General features: G+C 44.4%; 2 protein-coding genes across 2 annotated transcripts; both read left to right on the top strand.

The window, feature by feature from the left end:
- Nucleotides 1–6,358: 6,358 nt before the first annotated feature.
- On the top strand, nt 6,359–9,396 carry LOC123055395 (protein NRT1/ PTR FAMILY 5.10). The gene is made up of 3 exons (XM_044479406.1): nt 6,359–6,668; nt 6,773–6,990; nt 7,747–9,396. The coding sequence occupies exons 1-3, from the start codon at nt 6,530–6,532 to the stop codon at nt 9,016–9,018; spliced, it is 1,629 nt and encodes a 542-aa protein (XP_044335341.1). The 5' UTR covers nt 6,359–6,529; the 3' UTR covers nt 9,019–9,396.
- A 2,878-nt stretch (nt 9,397–12,274) lies between these two features.
- On the top strand, nt 12,275–13,399 carry LOC123050840 (protein NRT1/ PTR FAMILY 5.10-like). Its single transcript, XM_044473573.1, has one exon. It carries the CDS (start codon nt 12,284–12,286, stop codon nt 13,337–13,339), a length of 1,056 nt encoding a protein of 351 aa, XP_044329508.1. The 5' UTR covers nt 12,275–12,283; the 3' UTR covers nt 13,340–13,399.
- The last annotated feature ends 1,268 nt before the right edge of the window (nt 13,400–14,667 follow it).

Consider the following 14,667-nt stretch of genomic DNA (forward strand, 5'->3'; position numbering starts at 1 on the left):
TGTATTGTAATTTGCTCAGTTCTACTGTAACTTTGTGATGAAATGCTGTTTCACTCATTTCATTGGAGGTTGTAGCACCTGCCCTGGCATTACAAGGGCCTCATCGCAATAGGTGTCAGGATAACATAGCTGAGTTACTTGATGCAATTTTGGCTTAGAGGAACACCAAGTGAGATCTCTCCGCGAAATAACCGTCCGATAGCACCCCAGCAGTCGCCATGATGATTCGAGCACGGGTGGGCGGATTGATGCATGCAGCTGCTTCACTACCGCCGATCTGCTCAATGCCCATGGACCTACGTACATACACTGTTTGTAAGCATTACAGTACAGACTCGTATGTACCTACGGAATGGACATGTCATCTACTTCCTCTGTAAATATATATAAGATGTTTTACATCACTGTATACGTTGATCTTTTTCTGAATTAATATATGTTGATCTTATTCTTGAATTATATTGTAATATAATTTTGTTAACCTGGAGGAACATTTATTTTACCTTCTTTACATATTTTTTTAAATGTCACAAACACATTTTTGGAAACGTGTGAACTTGATCTAAAATGTCATGTACAATTTTGAATGTTATGAAACATTGTTTTTTAGAATAGACAAGCATTTTTTTAAAATTTCACGTACATTTTCTGAAACAAGGGAACAGTTTTAAATGCAAAAAAAATTTAAAATTATAAAAGTTGCACAAATTTTATTATTTGCACTATATTAAAAAATTTATGTACACGCTATGAATGTTTTTTTAAATTTAAGTAAAAATAGTCCAATTAATAAATGTAAGAAAAAGTTATAAAAATAGTAGTAATGTGCTTTAGAGGCCCAAAGAGCATCCCGCAATGGGGACGCCCATTTAAGTGAGCACCTGAGGTGAGCGAACACTTCGTCTCCGGGGATCCTATACGGCTGTTTCTATGGTCCGGCCCATTTCGGGGTTTAACCCCAACCGGTTTTAAGAAGGTTCTACAACCTTCCATGAACCGGGTTTTCATGTTTTTCTTTGGGTTTTTCTTTTTCTTTTTCCGTTTTTTCTTTTCCTTTTTCTGTTTTCTTTTCATTTTTTCTTTACTTTTATGTTTTCATTTTTATTCTTGTTTTTCAATTTCCGAAAATCTATTAATTCAGGATTTGATTTCAAAATCATACATTTTAGAATGATGAACATTTTTTCCAAAATTGTGGTTTTATTTTTTACTAAATCGTTACTGTTAAATCATGAACATTTTTTTGAAACTGTGAACATTTTTTAAAAACTCATGAACATTTTTTTTGAAATAATGAACAATTATTTTAGAAATTTGTGAACATTCTCTTAAGTCATGAAAATGTTTTTCAAATCATGAACATTTCTTTTGAAATAATGAACATTGTAAAATTAAAGACTATTTTTTCAAAATTGTGAACTTTTTTTTTCAAATTCTTGAACATTTTTAGCATTACCGAACATTCTTTTTGAATCATGAACATTTTTTCCAAATTTGTGAACATTTTTTTGAGTCCTGAACATTTTTCGAATTAGCGAACATTTGTTTGAATTTTTTAAATTATGGACCTTTTTTTAAGTTTGTGAAGATATTTTTACACATTCATGAACAGTTTTTGAATTCCAGAGCATTTTTGTGTAATCATGATTTACTTATTTTGTGAACATTTTTCAATTTCACGAACATTGTTTTGAAATCATGATCATTGTTTTAAATTCATGAACATTTTTAAAATTTGTGAACACTTTTTGCCAAATTCATGAACAATTTTTGAATTACCGAGCATCTTTTTGGAAATCATGATTTTTTTAAATCATGATTGTTTTATTCAAAATTAGCAACTTTTCTGAAATTTAGGACCTTTTGATATCCTAAATTATTGAAAAAGAGAAAAAAAAAAGAAAAGGAAACATCCGCAAAAAAAAAAGGCTGCGTCCTGGCCACACATGGGCCGGCCCAAAAGAGGAGCGGGGGGTGCGCGCGCGCTTCCTTCGCAGCGCGTGCTGCGCCCTCGGGGTTCCTGCCGGGGAGCGACGTAGCGCGTACCCCCCCCCCCCCCCCCCCCCCCCGCTCGCTGCTGTTAACATGGGCCGGCCCATTTTGGGCTTTCACCGCCAACCGGTTTTGGGAAGGTTCTAGAACCTTCCCTGAACCGGGTTTTCATTTTTTTTCTTTTACTTTTTCTGTTTCTTTTTCGTTTTTTCTTTACATATGTTTTCATTTTTACTATTTTTTTCCAATTTCCGAAAATCTATTGATTTGTGATTTATTTTTTAAGTCGTTAACTTTTTTTTTGGAATGATGAACATTTTTTCAAGACCGTGGTTTTATTTGTACTAATTCGTGTACATTCTCCAAAATATTTTTAGATACATTGTTTCACAAACATACCAGTGAGTCTTGTAATTCACCCCGCGGGTGGGACTGTAGGTGGGCATCCCACCACAAATCCACTTAGTCTCGTTGCTGCTTGGTGGGAAGTAAGGAACAACCCACTAAAAGTTTGATGAGATAAGTGGGCTTAAGTGGGATCCCATTTAGGAATCACATACAAGTATACAACATAAGAATTAACACAAAAGCTCCAGGATACATGCTACATGCTACACATGATCACATACATGCTACATGATACACGCTGTTGTTTCTTCACTACAAGATACATGTAACCACATCATAGGAGCATTTGCTTCAAAAATGAACATTACAAATGCCAGAAAATTTTGATGAATTTTTTGCTCTGAACATGTGTGACATACTGACATGAACCATTTCTTCTTGTTATGAATCCTCTGGTCGCGTTGATGGTAGGGCTATTCCAAAGGAGGATAGAAAATGACAAGACACGCAGCATAAAAAGCAAATCAAACTTATAAAAAGAAAAGAAAATCAACAACCAAAACTACTAGAAAATGACAATTGCAAAATACAGACCTAGGCGAATCATTTTTGTAGATTTGAAAGCATTGTGAGTTCGCGGAAGAGTTTCTGGCTCAGGTTCAAACAGTCACCTATTTTCAATGTTGTTGCACAAGATAAACTCCAACTACATATTAGAAAAAACTGAAACGAAGAACCCTTATTTGTAATTTGAAATGTGGATTCAAATACATAGCCATACAAAGGTTGTAAACTTGATGAAGTTAATACTAAGAAAAATGTAGCTCAGGTTATGATTAAGAGAGCTATTTTCTTATCAACAAAAACTAATAGTATATTATATCACGCTACTGGGAAAGGTCTTATAGGTGAACCCGAATTATTGGCGGGCACAATGAGGAACCGTCACTGCAAATTTTGAGATGCAGCTGTGGCGGGTGCAAAAACGCACCCGCCAGTATTGAGAGACTAGCAGTGGCGGGTAAGTAGGAACAACCACCACTGCTAGACTCCCCAAAATTTTGCTTGCTTGTTCAAACTGGGCACTGGTGGACGAAGCTGTGCACCCGCCACTGCCACTGCGGGTTACAGTGGTGGGCACAGAAAGTGCCCGCCACAGGTATTGTGGGGTGACCCTCTCAAATTTCCTATTTTTTTATATCCCAATGTTAGCAGTGGCGGGCAATAAAGATACCCGCCATAGATAAAATGTAGTCACCTGCGCAAAAAAACTACAAATCCAGAAGTTAGGAGTGGCGAGCATTCCATAGTGCCCGCGCCACTCCTTTATTGGCTTTTTTAGCGGCCGGAAATTCAGTTGATGCCACAAAAATAGCAAACCAACTCCAAAAGTTGTAAAATTTTAACACGGGGCTTCCAATGACATATATAACAATATTAAAAAATGATGTATATAACTTATGGAAAAAGATTCAATTTCAAAATGTTTTTCAAAGTTTAGTTCTATGTGTGAGGTTTACGTCCGAAACCCTTACACTTGGTGGTAGAGTGTCCTATTTCTACATGATGCGCTTCGGGTTTTTGTAGTAAAAATTTCAATTTTTTACCACAGCCTAAAGGTGTCCAATGAAGACGCCGTGCAAAGTTTCGAACATTTCCGACCTCGTTAGCACGCCCAAATTTTTATTGCCTTTTTTACTTGCCGAAAATTCAATTAATGCCGCAAAAATAGCAAAACAACTCCAAAAGTTGTAAAATTCTAGCACGGGGCTTCTGATGGCATATGTTAATCACGGTGCTTCGGCGAAGACTACGAGGTGTTTTCTCAGTGTGCCCGTGCTTAACTCAACTTCAGAGCCAACAGGTTGGTGCCCGGAGCAGCTCAAAGGACTCATGACTACGAGGAAGGCACCCACAATGTGGAGGCCTCGCCCTCTTTCAAGTCTAAGGAGCCAATCGTCATCGATATCTCCGACGATGAGGAGTACCTTATTTTTTAGCTTACTATAAGGACCTATGTTCAGCTAGCTAGCTACAACGGTTAAGCATGTTCGGTTTACCTGTTGTATGTGCTGCTCCTGCCTTTCCTTTATAAATTCTAGTGAATTGTCCTATGTAATGTTAATATGCAATCTGATCCTCTAGTGAATCCATCTGCAACCTGATCTCTAGAATGAATAAACCGAATTTCCAAATGCTTGTTTGCAACACGTTCTCTAACAAAGTGGAAATCAATCTCAATATGTTTTGTCCTTACATGAAAAACAGGGTCAGCAGACAGATAAATAGCTAACTAACATGACTTGTACATGGACTTCTATATTCTAATAATCTAGTATTCCTTTTAATTAGGAAGCTAATTAATAAATCTGGCTACAATGATCACATAATATAGACTTGTTTGCTTGTAGGCTTTGAACTATCCCACTAGACATGAACATAGTATACCAATATTAATTTAGTGGAGGGGTTCCGAAATTTGGCTTCATCGTGTCCTTCTTCGGCTCCATCGGTGAAACCTCGAAGCAAAAGGCGCCAAGCTGTAACATGTTCAGACTTGTACATAATTTTTGTCCAATACTTGGAGCCGGCCCGAGCAAACCTTCAGCTGGAAAGATAATTGCAGCATTGATGGGCACATCGGTGTTGAGCTTTGCGTGTTGTGTTGTGGTAGTTATGTTAGGCACACCTACAATGATCAAGGTGGGTTGGACATTGAAACCTTGAAATATTAAAAACAGTTGTTTACTCAGCAAATCGTTGTATAAGCTACTTAACGAGAAAGGCATTTTGCAAGAGTTGTTGCGTAAAAAGTACGTACTTTTACTCCAAAACGTTATCCCAGGTAGATGTTAAGCCTGCTGATTCACCCTTTTGGAGAAGCTTGATTAAGGTCAAGTTATCTTTTTTTATGAGAGGTTCATTTAAGGTCTGTGACGGCCAATCGACGAGTTTTTAGTAAGATAGCTGGTTTGGTGATACCCATTAGCTCTCCAATATTATATTGTATTCAAAAAAAGGATTCAGTGGCGTCTGTTTGGGGCTAGCCTTTTGAACATCCAATTCCAATGGCTTTACTGGGTGATAAATGGACTAAGTGGATCCATTTGATTTATAGGTTGATGTTGATTAATCTAATGCAGATGTCATATACGTTTCAGTGAAGGTTAACATCTAATGGCATGTTCACCGTGAAGTCTATGTATGTGGATCTTATGAACTCTAGATCTATATTTTGCGGAAAACACATTCGGAAAACAAAAGATTCCTTCCAAAATCAAAGTTTATGTGGTTTTTGCAGAGGGAGGTAGTTCTAACAAAAGATAACCTTGCCCAGCGTAATTGGCATGGTAACAAAAAAATGTTTTTTTTGTGATCAGGAGGAGACAAATACATCATTTGTTTTTGTCATGTCCATTTACTAGCTTGATTTGGCACACCACTCGTGTTACATACAATTCATCACAGCCAACGAGTATTTCAAATTTGTTTGCAAACTTGTTGGGCAGCATTCATCATAAGTTGAAGGGCCAAATCCACGTGGGAGTTTCTACCTTTCTCTTGGCAATATGAAATTGTCGGAACGATTACGTTTTTAACAGATCATCTATTCTCCTAATTTTTCGTAGGTTATATACGGGCCTACGACTTCAACCTGTATGTGGTCATCACTCGGCGTGTAAACGTGCGGGGCTTATGACCTCCAGGTGCTACCGGGTAGAAACGATTACGCAGGATTTATTCAATCAATTTTTTTTCCCGTGCACCTCACGGTGTAGAGGATGGGTACTTTTTTTTTTATAATAAAAAAAAGACTCATTTGACGAGGCCCCCACGGCAGCCATCCAAAAGAGACCACTCGTGGCGAAGCCGATCGATGGATCGGTTATCAAAATCGTCAGTTTCGGATCGACACGTCTGACTGGACCACAGTGACAGCACCAAGAAATATCTTGCTCTATTCGAAGCAGGGAGGCAACGAGGCGCCGCAACTAGTGACTGTCGGAAAGAGACGTGTGGAGGAGAACGGAGCGAGGCAGCAACATAAGGCTAGAGCGGTCGCCGGCCCACACACACACATGCGCCCACATGCCGGCTGCTTCTCCGTGCGCGCGTTGACAGCCTGCCAGCCAGCCAGCCGAGAGGGGAGGGAAGAAGATCGTCCGAAGCAGAGGAGACAGGCAGAGAGATGGCGGACGCCGAGGCCCCCTTCCTGCAGCCCGCTGAAGGCGACGAGGCGGCGCCGCTGGCCGGCGTCTCCGACTTCCGCGGCCGCCCCGTGCGCCGCGCCGGGTCCGGCGGCTGGCGCTCCGCCCTCTTCGTCTGCGGTGCGTACTCTCGGTCGCACCTACGCACGCGCCTTCTCTTCCCCTGCTTGCTAGTCCGTCAAGTAACAGCCTTCTTGATCGATCCGGCATGGGGTTGATTGCAGTGGTGGAGATCGCGGGCAGCTTCGCCTACTTCGGCGTGTCGGCGAACCTCATCACGTACCTGACGGGGCCGCTGGGCCACTCCAACGCCGCCGCGGCCGCCGCCGTCAACGCCTGGTCGGGGACGGCCTGCCTGATGCCGCTGCTGGGCGCCTTCGTCGCCGACTCCTGGCTCGGCCGCTACCGCTCCATCATCCTCGCCTGCACCCTCTACGTCCTGGTATGGTAAAAATCCTCATTTTGCTTCCCGTTCACTTTTTACCCTCTCTGTTCAGTTCGCTGCACCATCATCGTCACGGTAGATGCTATCACACGTGGTATAATGCTAGGCTCGAGTCGTGTGGGATCAACCAACCGAGTACTGAGTCCACCTCAAAGAATCATCGGTGATGTTGACTTCGGACAATGCAGTACTGGAGCTGATTTTTGATTTCGAAAATCTCCACAACTATTTTTATATATAATATATATTGTGTAGAAATTACACCCTTTGAACTTTGCACTAAGTCAGAGATAATTATTTTGAGACAGAGGAAGTACTTGTCAAAGTTGTATTTGAACACCATGCTGGTATCCATCGCGATAAACATTTCTGAGAGCAACTGCTGTAATTGGTACTGGAGTACATTTTTTTGAAACTGGGTCAAGTTTTAGAGACAACTCAATCGCTCGTAATTTGAGTAAATTGCAACATAGAGTATCTACTTCATGTTAAACCTGACTTCAGTTTTTTTTTTTCACCATGTTGCACGAGATCATAATTTTTTACTATCTGAATTCTTGATGTGAATTGAGTTAAATTAGTCTAGGATATTCGTTTAGTTTGTCCCTCAACATTAAGAAGTTCAAAATATGGTTTTAACAATATTGGCCTGGAAAATCAATAACTTATTGTAGTTTCGGTTGGTCCTTTACATTGAACATTAAACGTTAAGCAGACACTAACCAAGTTTTAAATATGTCTGTATGCGTGCAGGGATATGGCATGATGACTCTAGTGACCACGCTCCAGACGCAGCGGTCATCGCCGGCCGGCGACATTCATTCCTCTTCCCGCCCTTCGTCGCTGCAGGTGGCCCTCTTCTACGCCTCGCTCTACCTCATTCCTCTCGCACAGGGAGCCGACAAGCCATGCGGCCTAGCCTTCGCCGCTGACCAGTTCGATGCCGACCACCCCAAGGAGCGCGCCTCTCGCAGCTCCCTCTTCAACTGGTGGTACTTCTCGATGGCCATCGGCATCTCCGTCGCCGTCGCTGTCGTCAGCTACATCCAGGAGAATGTCGGCTGGGGGATCGGCTTCGGCATGCTCTGTGCCATTATGTTATGCGCCTTCGCCGTCTTCCTCTCCGGCACCCCCACCTACCGCCTCTATGCGCCCACCCCGGGCGCCGAGAGCCCTTTCGCCCGCCTTGGTCGCAGCCTCGTGGGGCTCGGAAGGAGCTCGAGCTTCTTCCATACAAAAGGATACCAAGATGAAGACGTCGCGGCCAAGTCGGAGGAGGCGCGTGGCGTGCTGCGGCTGCTGCCGATCTGGGCGGCATGCCTAGCGTATGGCGTGGCGTACGCGCAGATCATGACTCTCTTCAACAAGCAAGGACGCACCCTGGACCGACGTGTCTTCGGCGGCCTGGAGCTGCCCCCGGCGGCGCTTCAGACGCTGGGGCCAGCGAGCATCCTGTTGTTCGTCCCCATCTACGACCGCCTGCTGGTGCCGGCGCTGGGGCGCGCGACGGGCAAGCCATCAGGGCTGACTCTGCTCCAGCGCGTGGGCGTGGGCATGGTGGTGTCGATGAGCGCGGTGATCGTGGCAGCACTTGTGGAGGGCCGACGGCTGGAGACTGCGAGGGAGCACGGTCTGGTGGATGACGCCGGCGCGACGGTGCCGATGAGCTGGGCATGGCTGGTGCCGCAGTACGCGATGATGGGCGTGGCGGACGTGCTGACGGTGGTGGGCCTGCAGGAGTTCTTCTACGACCAGATGCCCCGCGAGCTGCGCAGCCTCGGCCTGGCGCTCTACTTCAGCGTCATGGGCATCGGCGGCTTCATCAGCAGCGCCCTCATCTCCTTCATCGACCGTGTCACCAGATGCGGCGGTGGCGACGGTTGGTTCGCTGACAACCTCAACCGCGCCCACCTCGACTATTTCTACTGGCTGCTCGCCGCGCTCTCGGCCGCTGAGCTCGTGCTCTTCGTCTGGCTCGCCAGCTCCTACACCTACAACAACAACCACAAGAGGCTTCAGCAATGAGTGATCACCGGGACAATTCCCGGTTGTGTGAAAAAAAAGGTACACATTGTTCAATAGTAGGTTTTGTTTTCATTGTTCAATAGTAGGTAGGAAACAAGAAATCTGCTAGTATTAAGCGGATGGCATTTGTAATTGCAAATGTTAAAATGAAGGGCGAGCCGACTGGAAATGGCTAGCTTGAGTGTTCAATGCATCTCATCTGATCCGAGGTGTCGCAACTCGCAATCATAGAGCGGTTGCGATCCATCTGGCCGACAGGTGCTGTGACGGTACTATAATTCTTTATTATCACAAGGGCTCCTCTGAACTGGTGTGTACTGTAAAATTATGTGTTCTTTATCGAGATTGCTCAACTTGGTAAAATTATGTTTGTTTTCACGGGTTTGGTAAAATAATGTTGTCACAACTCCTGTGGTGTACAACCACCTTATGATTGAGTATACTGCACTCTGTTTGTGCTCTGTTTCAATGAAGTAGACCAACAGGGACATCCCAAGGCAAGCAAATCAAGATTACTGTTTTCCTCTGAAACAAAGGCAAAAAAACACCAGGACGCATTTGGTTGCTTGTATTTGGGCCAACCAGGCCCACGCGGGAGAAAAATAAAATGGCATTGGTATTACCCCTTAAGAAGAAAGAAAAATAAAATAAAAAAACAAACAACAGCAAAATTTGTACACTATATTCACATAAATGTGCTTTCCAAAATATGCAAGAATAAACATATAGTTGTGAATTTTTCACAAAATATGCCTATGGAGGAATGATTAGTGGCATTGGTTTTACCCTTGAAGAAAAAATGAACATAAGGAACAATGAATTAGTAGTACTAGTATTTCCCTTTAAAGAAGAAAGATAATGAAAAAAGTTTTAAAAAACTTGCACACAACTTCGTTATGAACTTGCACTTTTTGTAGTATGCAAATAATAATCATAAATAGTGTTTTCACACACATTGCATAGTATATATGTGAATACATTTATAGTCACCCAACATCCTAAAAATACCCACAAAATAAAAATAAAAACCAACTAATAAAAAAACAAAAAAAAAGCAAAAACAAATAAAAACAGAAGAATCGCCAGTGATGTCGAGTTAATCGATTAGCACCTAACTCCTAAAAATACAATACTAAATCGGTGACAATTAATATGGATCGAAGGGAGTACGTAACTCTAAATTAAGATAAATCAGTAATTCTCTTGCAAAACTCTGCTCCATATAACCCCGCAAAAAAAAACTCTGCTCCATATTGTTACGTCTTCAACTTTTCTGGATGATACCATCAATAACTCACGTTTCTTCCTTAAGGACTCACATGTAATTTTCTGCTATTGTACGGAAGTTCTTGTCGGGACTGTCTTTAAAAAAGTATAATTTTCGTCCCACAACTCTTGACGACTCTAAAACCAGACAACTTGCACTCTCAACTCTTGAAACCAGACAGTTGCCTTTTTAGGATTGAAAAAACCCAGACAACTTGCACCCCCAACGCTGAGTTCGGCGTGGTTTTGACCGGTCTTCGCCCACGTGTCAGTATTTCTCTCTCCTACCTTCTTCCTTCTCGCATTGGCTTACGGAGGCATCTCATCGTACACCTTGCATGCACTGTGCGTCGTCCACGGCTGAACACTCGCAAGTCCATTTGGCCAGCCACGATGCCTCTGCTCTACCTCGCCGGCGATCGCGAGCTTGCTGCACCTCATTAGATATTGCGGCCCCGCTCTACCTTGCCGGACACCACGGCCCACAGCTACTCTTATTCAAGACGAGGATGAAGGCAAGCAGGCGGCATCACCTGGTTGCTGCGGCAAGCGCTTTGTTGGCGAGGACCACAACAGCTCAGACGACGCCGAGTTGCGCGGCTCCCGTGGCGAGCTGCGAGCGACATAGGGGAGAGCTGAGTTGTGGCTTCCTTTCTTGTTTTTGGCCTAAGCGAAGCAGCACGCCAGCGCATAGGGCATCGGCCAGCAGCCATCGGCGGCGTGGCGCACGTGCACAAGCCACGGCACACGTAGTGCAAGCTAGGTGTTTGATGAAATGTCTCAGTAAGCGAATGTAAGAAGGTAGGAGAGAGAAATACAGCCATGTGGACGAAGACCGGTCAAAACAGTGTAGAGTCAACGGTGATACCGGGCCAACCGAGACAAGGGACTAAATTCACATGTTTCAAGAGTTGGGGTGCAAATTGTCCGGTTTTAAAGTTGGGGGACTAAATCTAGACTTCGTCAAGAGTTTAAGAATGAAAAGTATACTTTTCTCTTTATATAAAACTCACGATTTTGATTTGCTTTGATATTAGAGTAAATCTCGATGGAGACCCTCTATTTGCAATAAATCCCATGTTGAACCTAACTTCAGGTTGTTCAACATGTTATTAATCGTGATGTGAATCAAGCTCAATTGCGTATGATTTTCTTTTAGTTTGTCTCTACCTTTTTTTTGCGAGAAAACTTATAATCTATTTACGTTTAATCATGGCAATATAACGAACACTAGAAATAATAAAAATTACATCCAGGTCCGTAGACCACCTAGCGACGACTACAAGCATTGAAGCGAGCCGAAGGCGCGCGGCCGTCATCGCCCCTCCCTCGCCGGAGTCAAGCAGAACTTGTTGTAGTAGACAGCCGGGCAGTCGTCATGCTAAGGTCCCATAGGACCAGCGCATCAAAACAGCAACCGCCACCGGTGAAGAGTAGCGTAGATCGGAAGGGTCCAACCTGAAGAAACACAAACGTAGACGAACTACGACCAGATCCGAGCAAATCCACCAAGGATAGATCCGCCGGAGACACACCTCCACACGTCCACCGATGATGCTAGAGACAACACCGAAACGGGGACTAGGCGGGGAGAACCTTATTTCATCTTTAGGGGCCCGCCGCCGTCTCGTCTTCCTGAGCAGGACACAAATGCTAATAAAAGTTGAAGAAACATCTATAAACGAAGCCCTTCCGCCGGCAAGGGCCGGGATCCACCGCGCCGCCATGGCCCTAAGGCCACCGGAGACGAGGCGGACCGGCGCCGGCGCCGGCGGGAGGTAAAGGAACCCTAATTTTTTTTAGGGAGGAGGCCAAGCCCTAATCTCTGGGGAAAGACCCAACAAATAGGATCTTCAGGTGTAATCAGTTTTAGTTTGTCTCTAGCCATCAAGAGGGTCCAAAAAATGGTTTTCTACAATTGCTAGGGCCTAAAAATATCTCCTTTTCGTGATTATTAAAAGTTAAGTCGACACTAACCAAGTTAAAATTGTGTGCATCCATGCAGGGATACGGCATGATCACTCTAGCGTCCACTCTGCCGGCGGAAAGCTCTTTGCCGGTTGGCGACATCCATTCGTCTTCGGGCCCTTCGTCACTACAAGTGGCCTTCTTCTATGCCTCGCTCTACATAATCGCCCTTGCGCAGGGTGCCGACAAGCCATGCGCCTTGGCCTTCGCAGCCGACCAATTTGATGCCGAGCACCCCAGAGAGCGTGCATCCCGTAGCTCCCTCTTTAATTGGTGGTTCTTCTCGATGGCTGTCGGCATCTCCATCGCTGTTGCCGTCGTCAGCTACATCCAGGAGAACGTCGGTTGGGGAATCGGCTTTGGCATGCTTTGTGCCATCATGATTTGTACCTTCATCGTATTCCTCTCTGGCACCCCTACCTATCGCTTCTGCGCGCCCACCATCGACGCCGAGAGCCCCTTCGCCCGCCTCGGCCGCAGCCTTACCACGCTCGTCAAAAGCTCGAGCTTCGCCTTATGTAGGAAAGGACACCAAGACAAGGATACCGCGGCCAACTCCGAGGAGGCGCGCAGCATGCTCCGACTCCTGCCGATCTGGGCGGCGTGCCTGGCGTATGGTGTTGTGTACGCGCAAATCATGACGCTATTCAACAAGCAGGGCCGCACCTTGGATCGCCGCGTCTTCGGAGGCCTTGAGCTGCCGCCGGCCGCACTTCGGACACTGGGGCCGGCGAGCATCCTTTTGTTTGTCCCCATATACGACCGTTTGTTGGTGCCGGCACTCGGGCGCGTGACAGGCAAGCCATCGGGGTTGACGCTGCTGCAGCGCATGGGCGCGGGCATGGCGGTGTCAATGGGCGCGATCATGGGCATCGGCGGCTTCATCAGCAGCGCCCTCATCTCGGTCATCGACGGCGTCACCCGGAGTGGAGGTGGCGACGGCTGGTTCGCCGACAACCTCAACCACGCCCACCTCGACTACTTCTATTGGCTGCTCGCCGGTCTCTCGGCCGCTGAGCTCGTGCTCTTCCTTTGGCTCGCCAGCTCCTACACCTACAACAACAGCCACAAGAGGATTCAGCACTGAGTGATCACCGGGACCATTCGAGGTTGTGTAAAAGAAATGGTCCACAATGTTAAGTAGGTAGGAAACAAGGAATCTTTTTGTATTAAAACAGATTGCATTTGTAATTGCAAATGTTATAAAATAAAGTGGGCCAAATGGAAATTGATGGCTTGCTGCTACCTAGCACTAGCTCGCTTGAGTGTCCAACGCATCATACAGCGGTGACGGTCCATCTGGCTGAGACTACACACAGTGGGAGTAACATAGATAGTAACATCACACATATCTAGATAGAATAGATGATGTGGTAAGCAATAAATGAAGAAAGAGAGGCATATGGTAACATAGCTAATAAATAAAGTGTTACATGTCAAGGCAAGATGAGTCTATACCCTAATAAATAAAGTGTTACATGTTACCACACATATGTTACTCCCTATTATAGAAGGTAATAACATAGATTAGTAACATGGGCCATTGTGGCTAGTCCGACAGGTGCTGTCGTCACGGTACTACCACCAGTGGCGGAGCCAGGAAAGAAATGGTGGGTGTGCACACCTAAAGAAATTCTACCTAATCCAAGTGTCATACATACAATAGTTGGCAAAAATATAATACAAATAGCCCAATCAAGTCAGACAACATTATAGTTCCCAAATATTCCAAATTTGCAACGTTGCAAATACAAATAGTCTTACATGAAAGATACACATATGTAGGCATGTAGAAACTATAACACTAAGTAACTCTACGACGTTCCATTGCCATGAAATCTTCAACTATGTCTTCCTCGCTTACTTTCAAGAACACGTCTCGCTCAATGAATGTTACTAAACAGTTGTTCATGAGATCATCACTCATACTATTTCTCAACTTATTTTTCACTAGATTCATCGCCGAAAATACTCTTTCAACACTCGCTGTGGCCACCGGTAAGATCAATACCAATTTGATAAGCATGTAGACCAAATCATAGAGAACATGTTTGTTTGTACCGACAAGCATAACAGAGAGTTCACCAATATTACGCGCAGATCTGAACCTATCATCTTGTCTCATATCATCAATAAAAGTATCAAGTTGGAATTCAAGCCTTACCAAATCCATGCTTGATATGTCCTGGGGGTAGAATTCAGCAAGTTTCATTACCTTGAGTGCATCATAAGAAGCAAATGAATTGGCGGGGTTCAAAGCAGACATGCAAATAAGCAACTCCATATTAACCTCATCAAACCTATTGTCAAGCTCTTGAATGATTTGATCAAGGATACCAAGATATACTTCTCTTCTATAACGATCATCATTTGTTTGCACTTGATAATACCGAGGTGATCTTCCATGAGGCACAT

The sequence above is a fragment of the Triticum aestivum genome, chromosome 2D, assembly GCF_018294505.1.
Source record: "Triticum aestivum cultivar Chinese Spring chromosome 2D, IWGSC CS RefSeq v2.1, whole genome shotgun sequence".
Classification (NCBI taxonomy): domain Eukaryota; kingdom Viridiplantae; phylum Streptophyta; class Magnoliopsida; order Poales; family Poaceae; genus Triticum; species Triticum aestivum.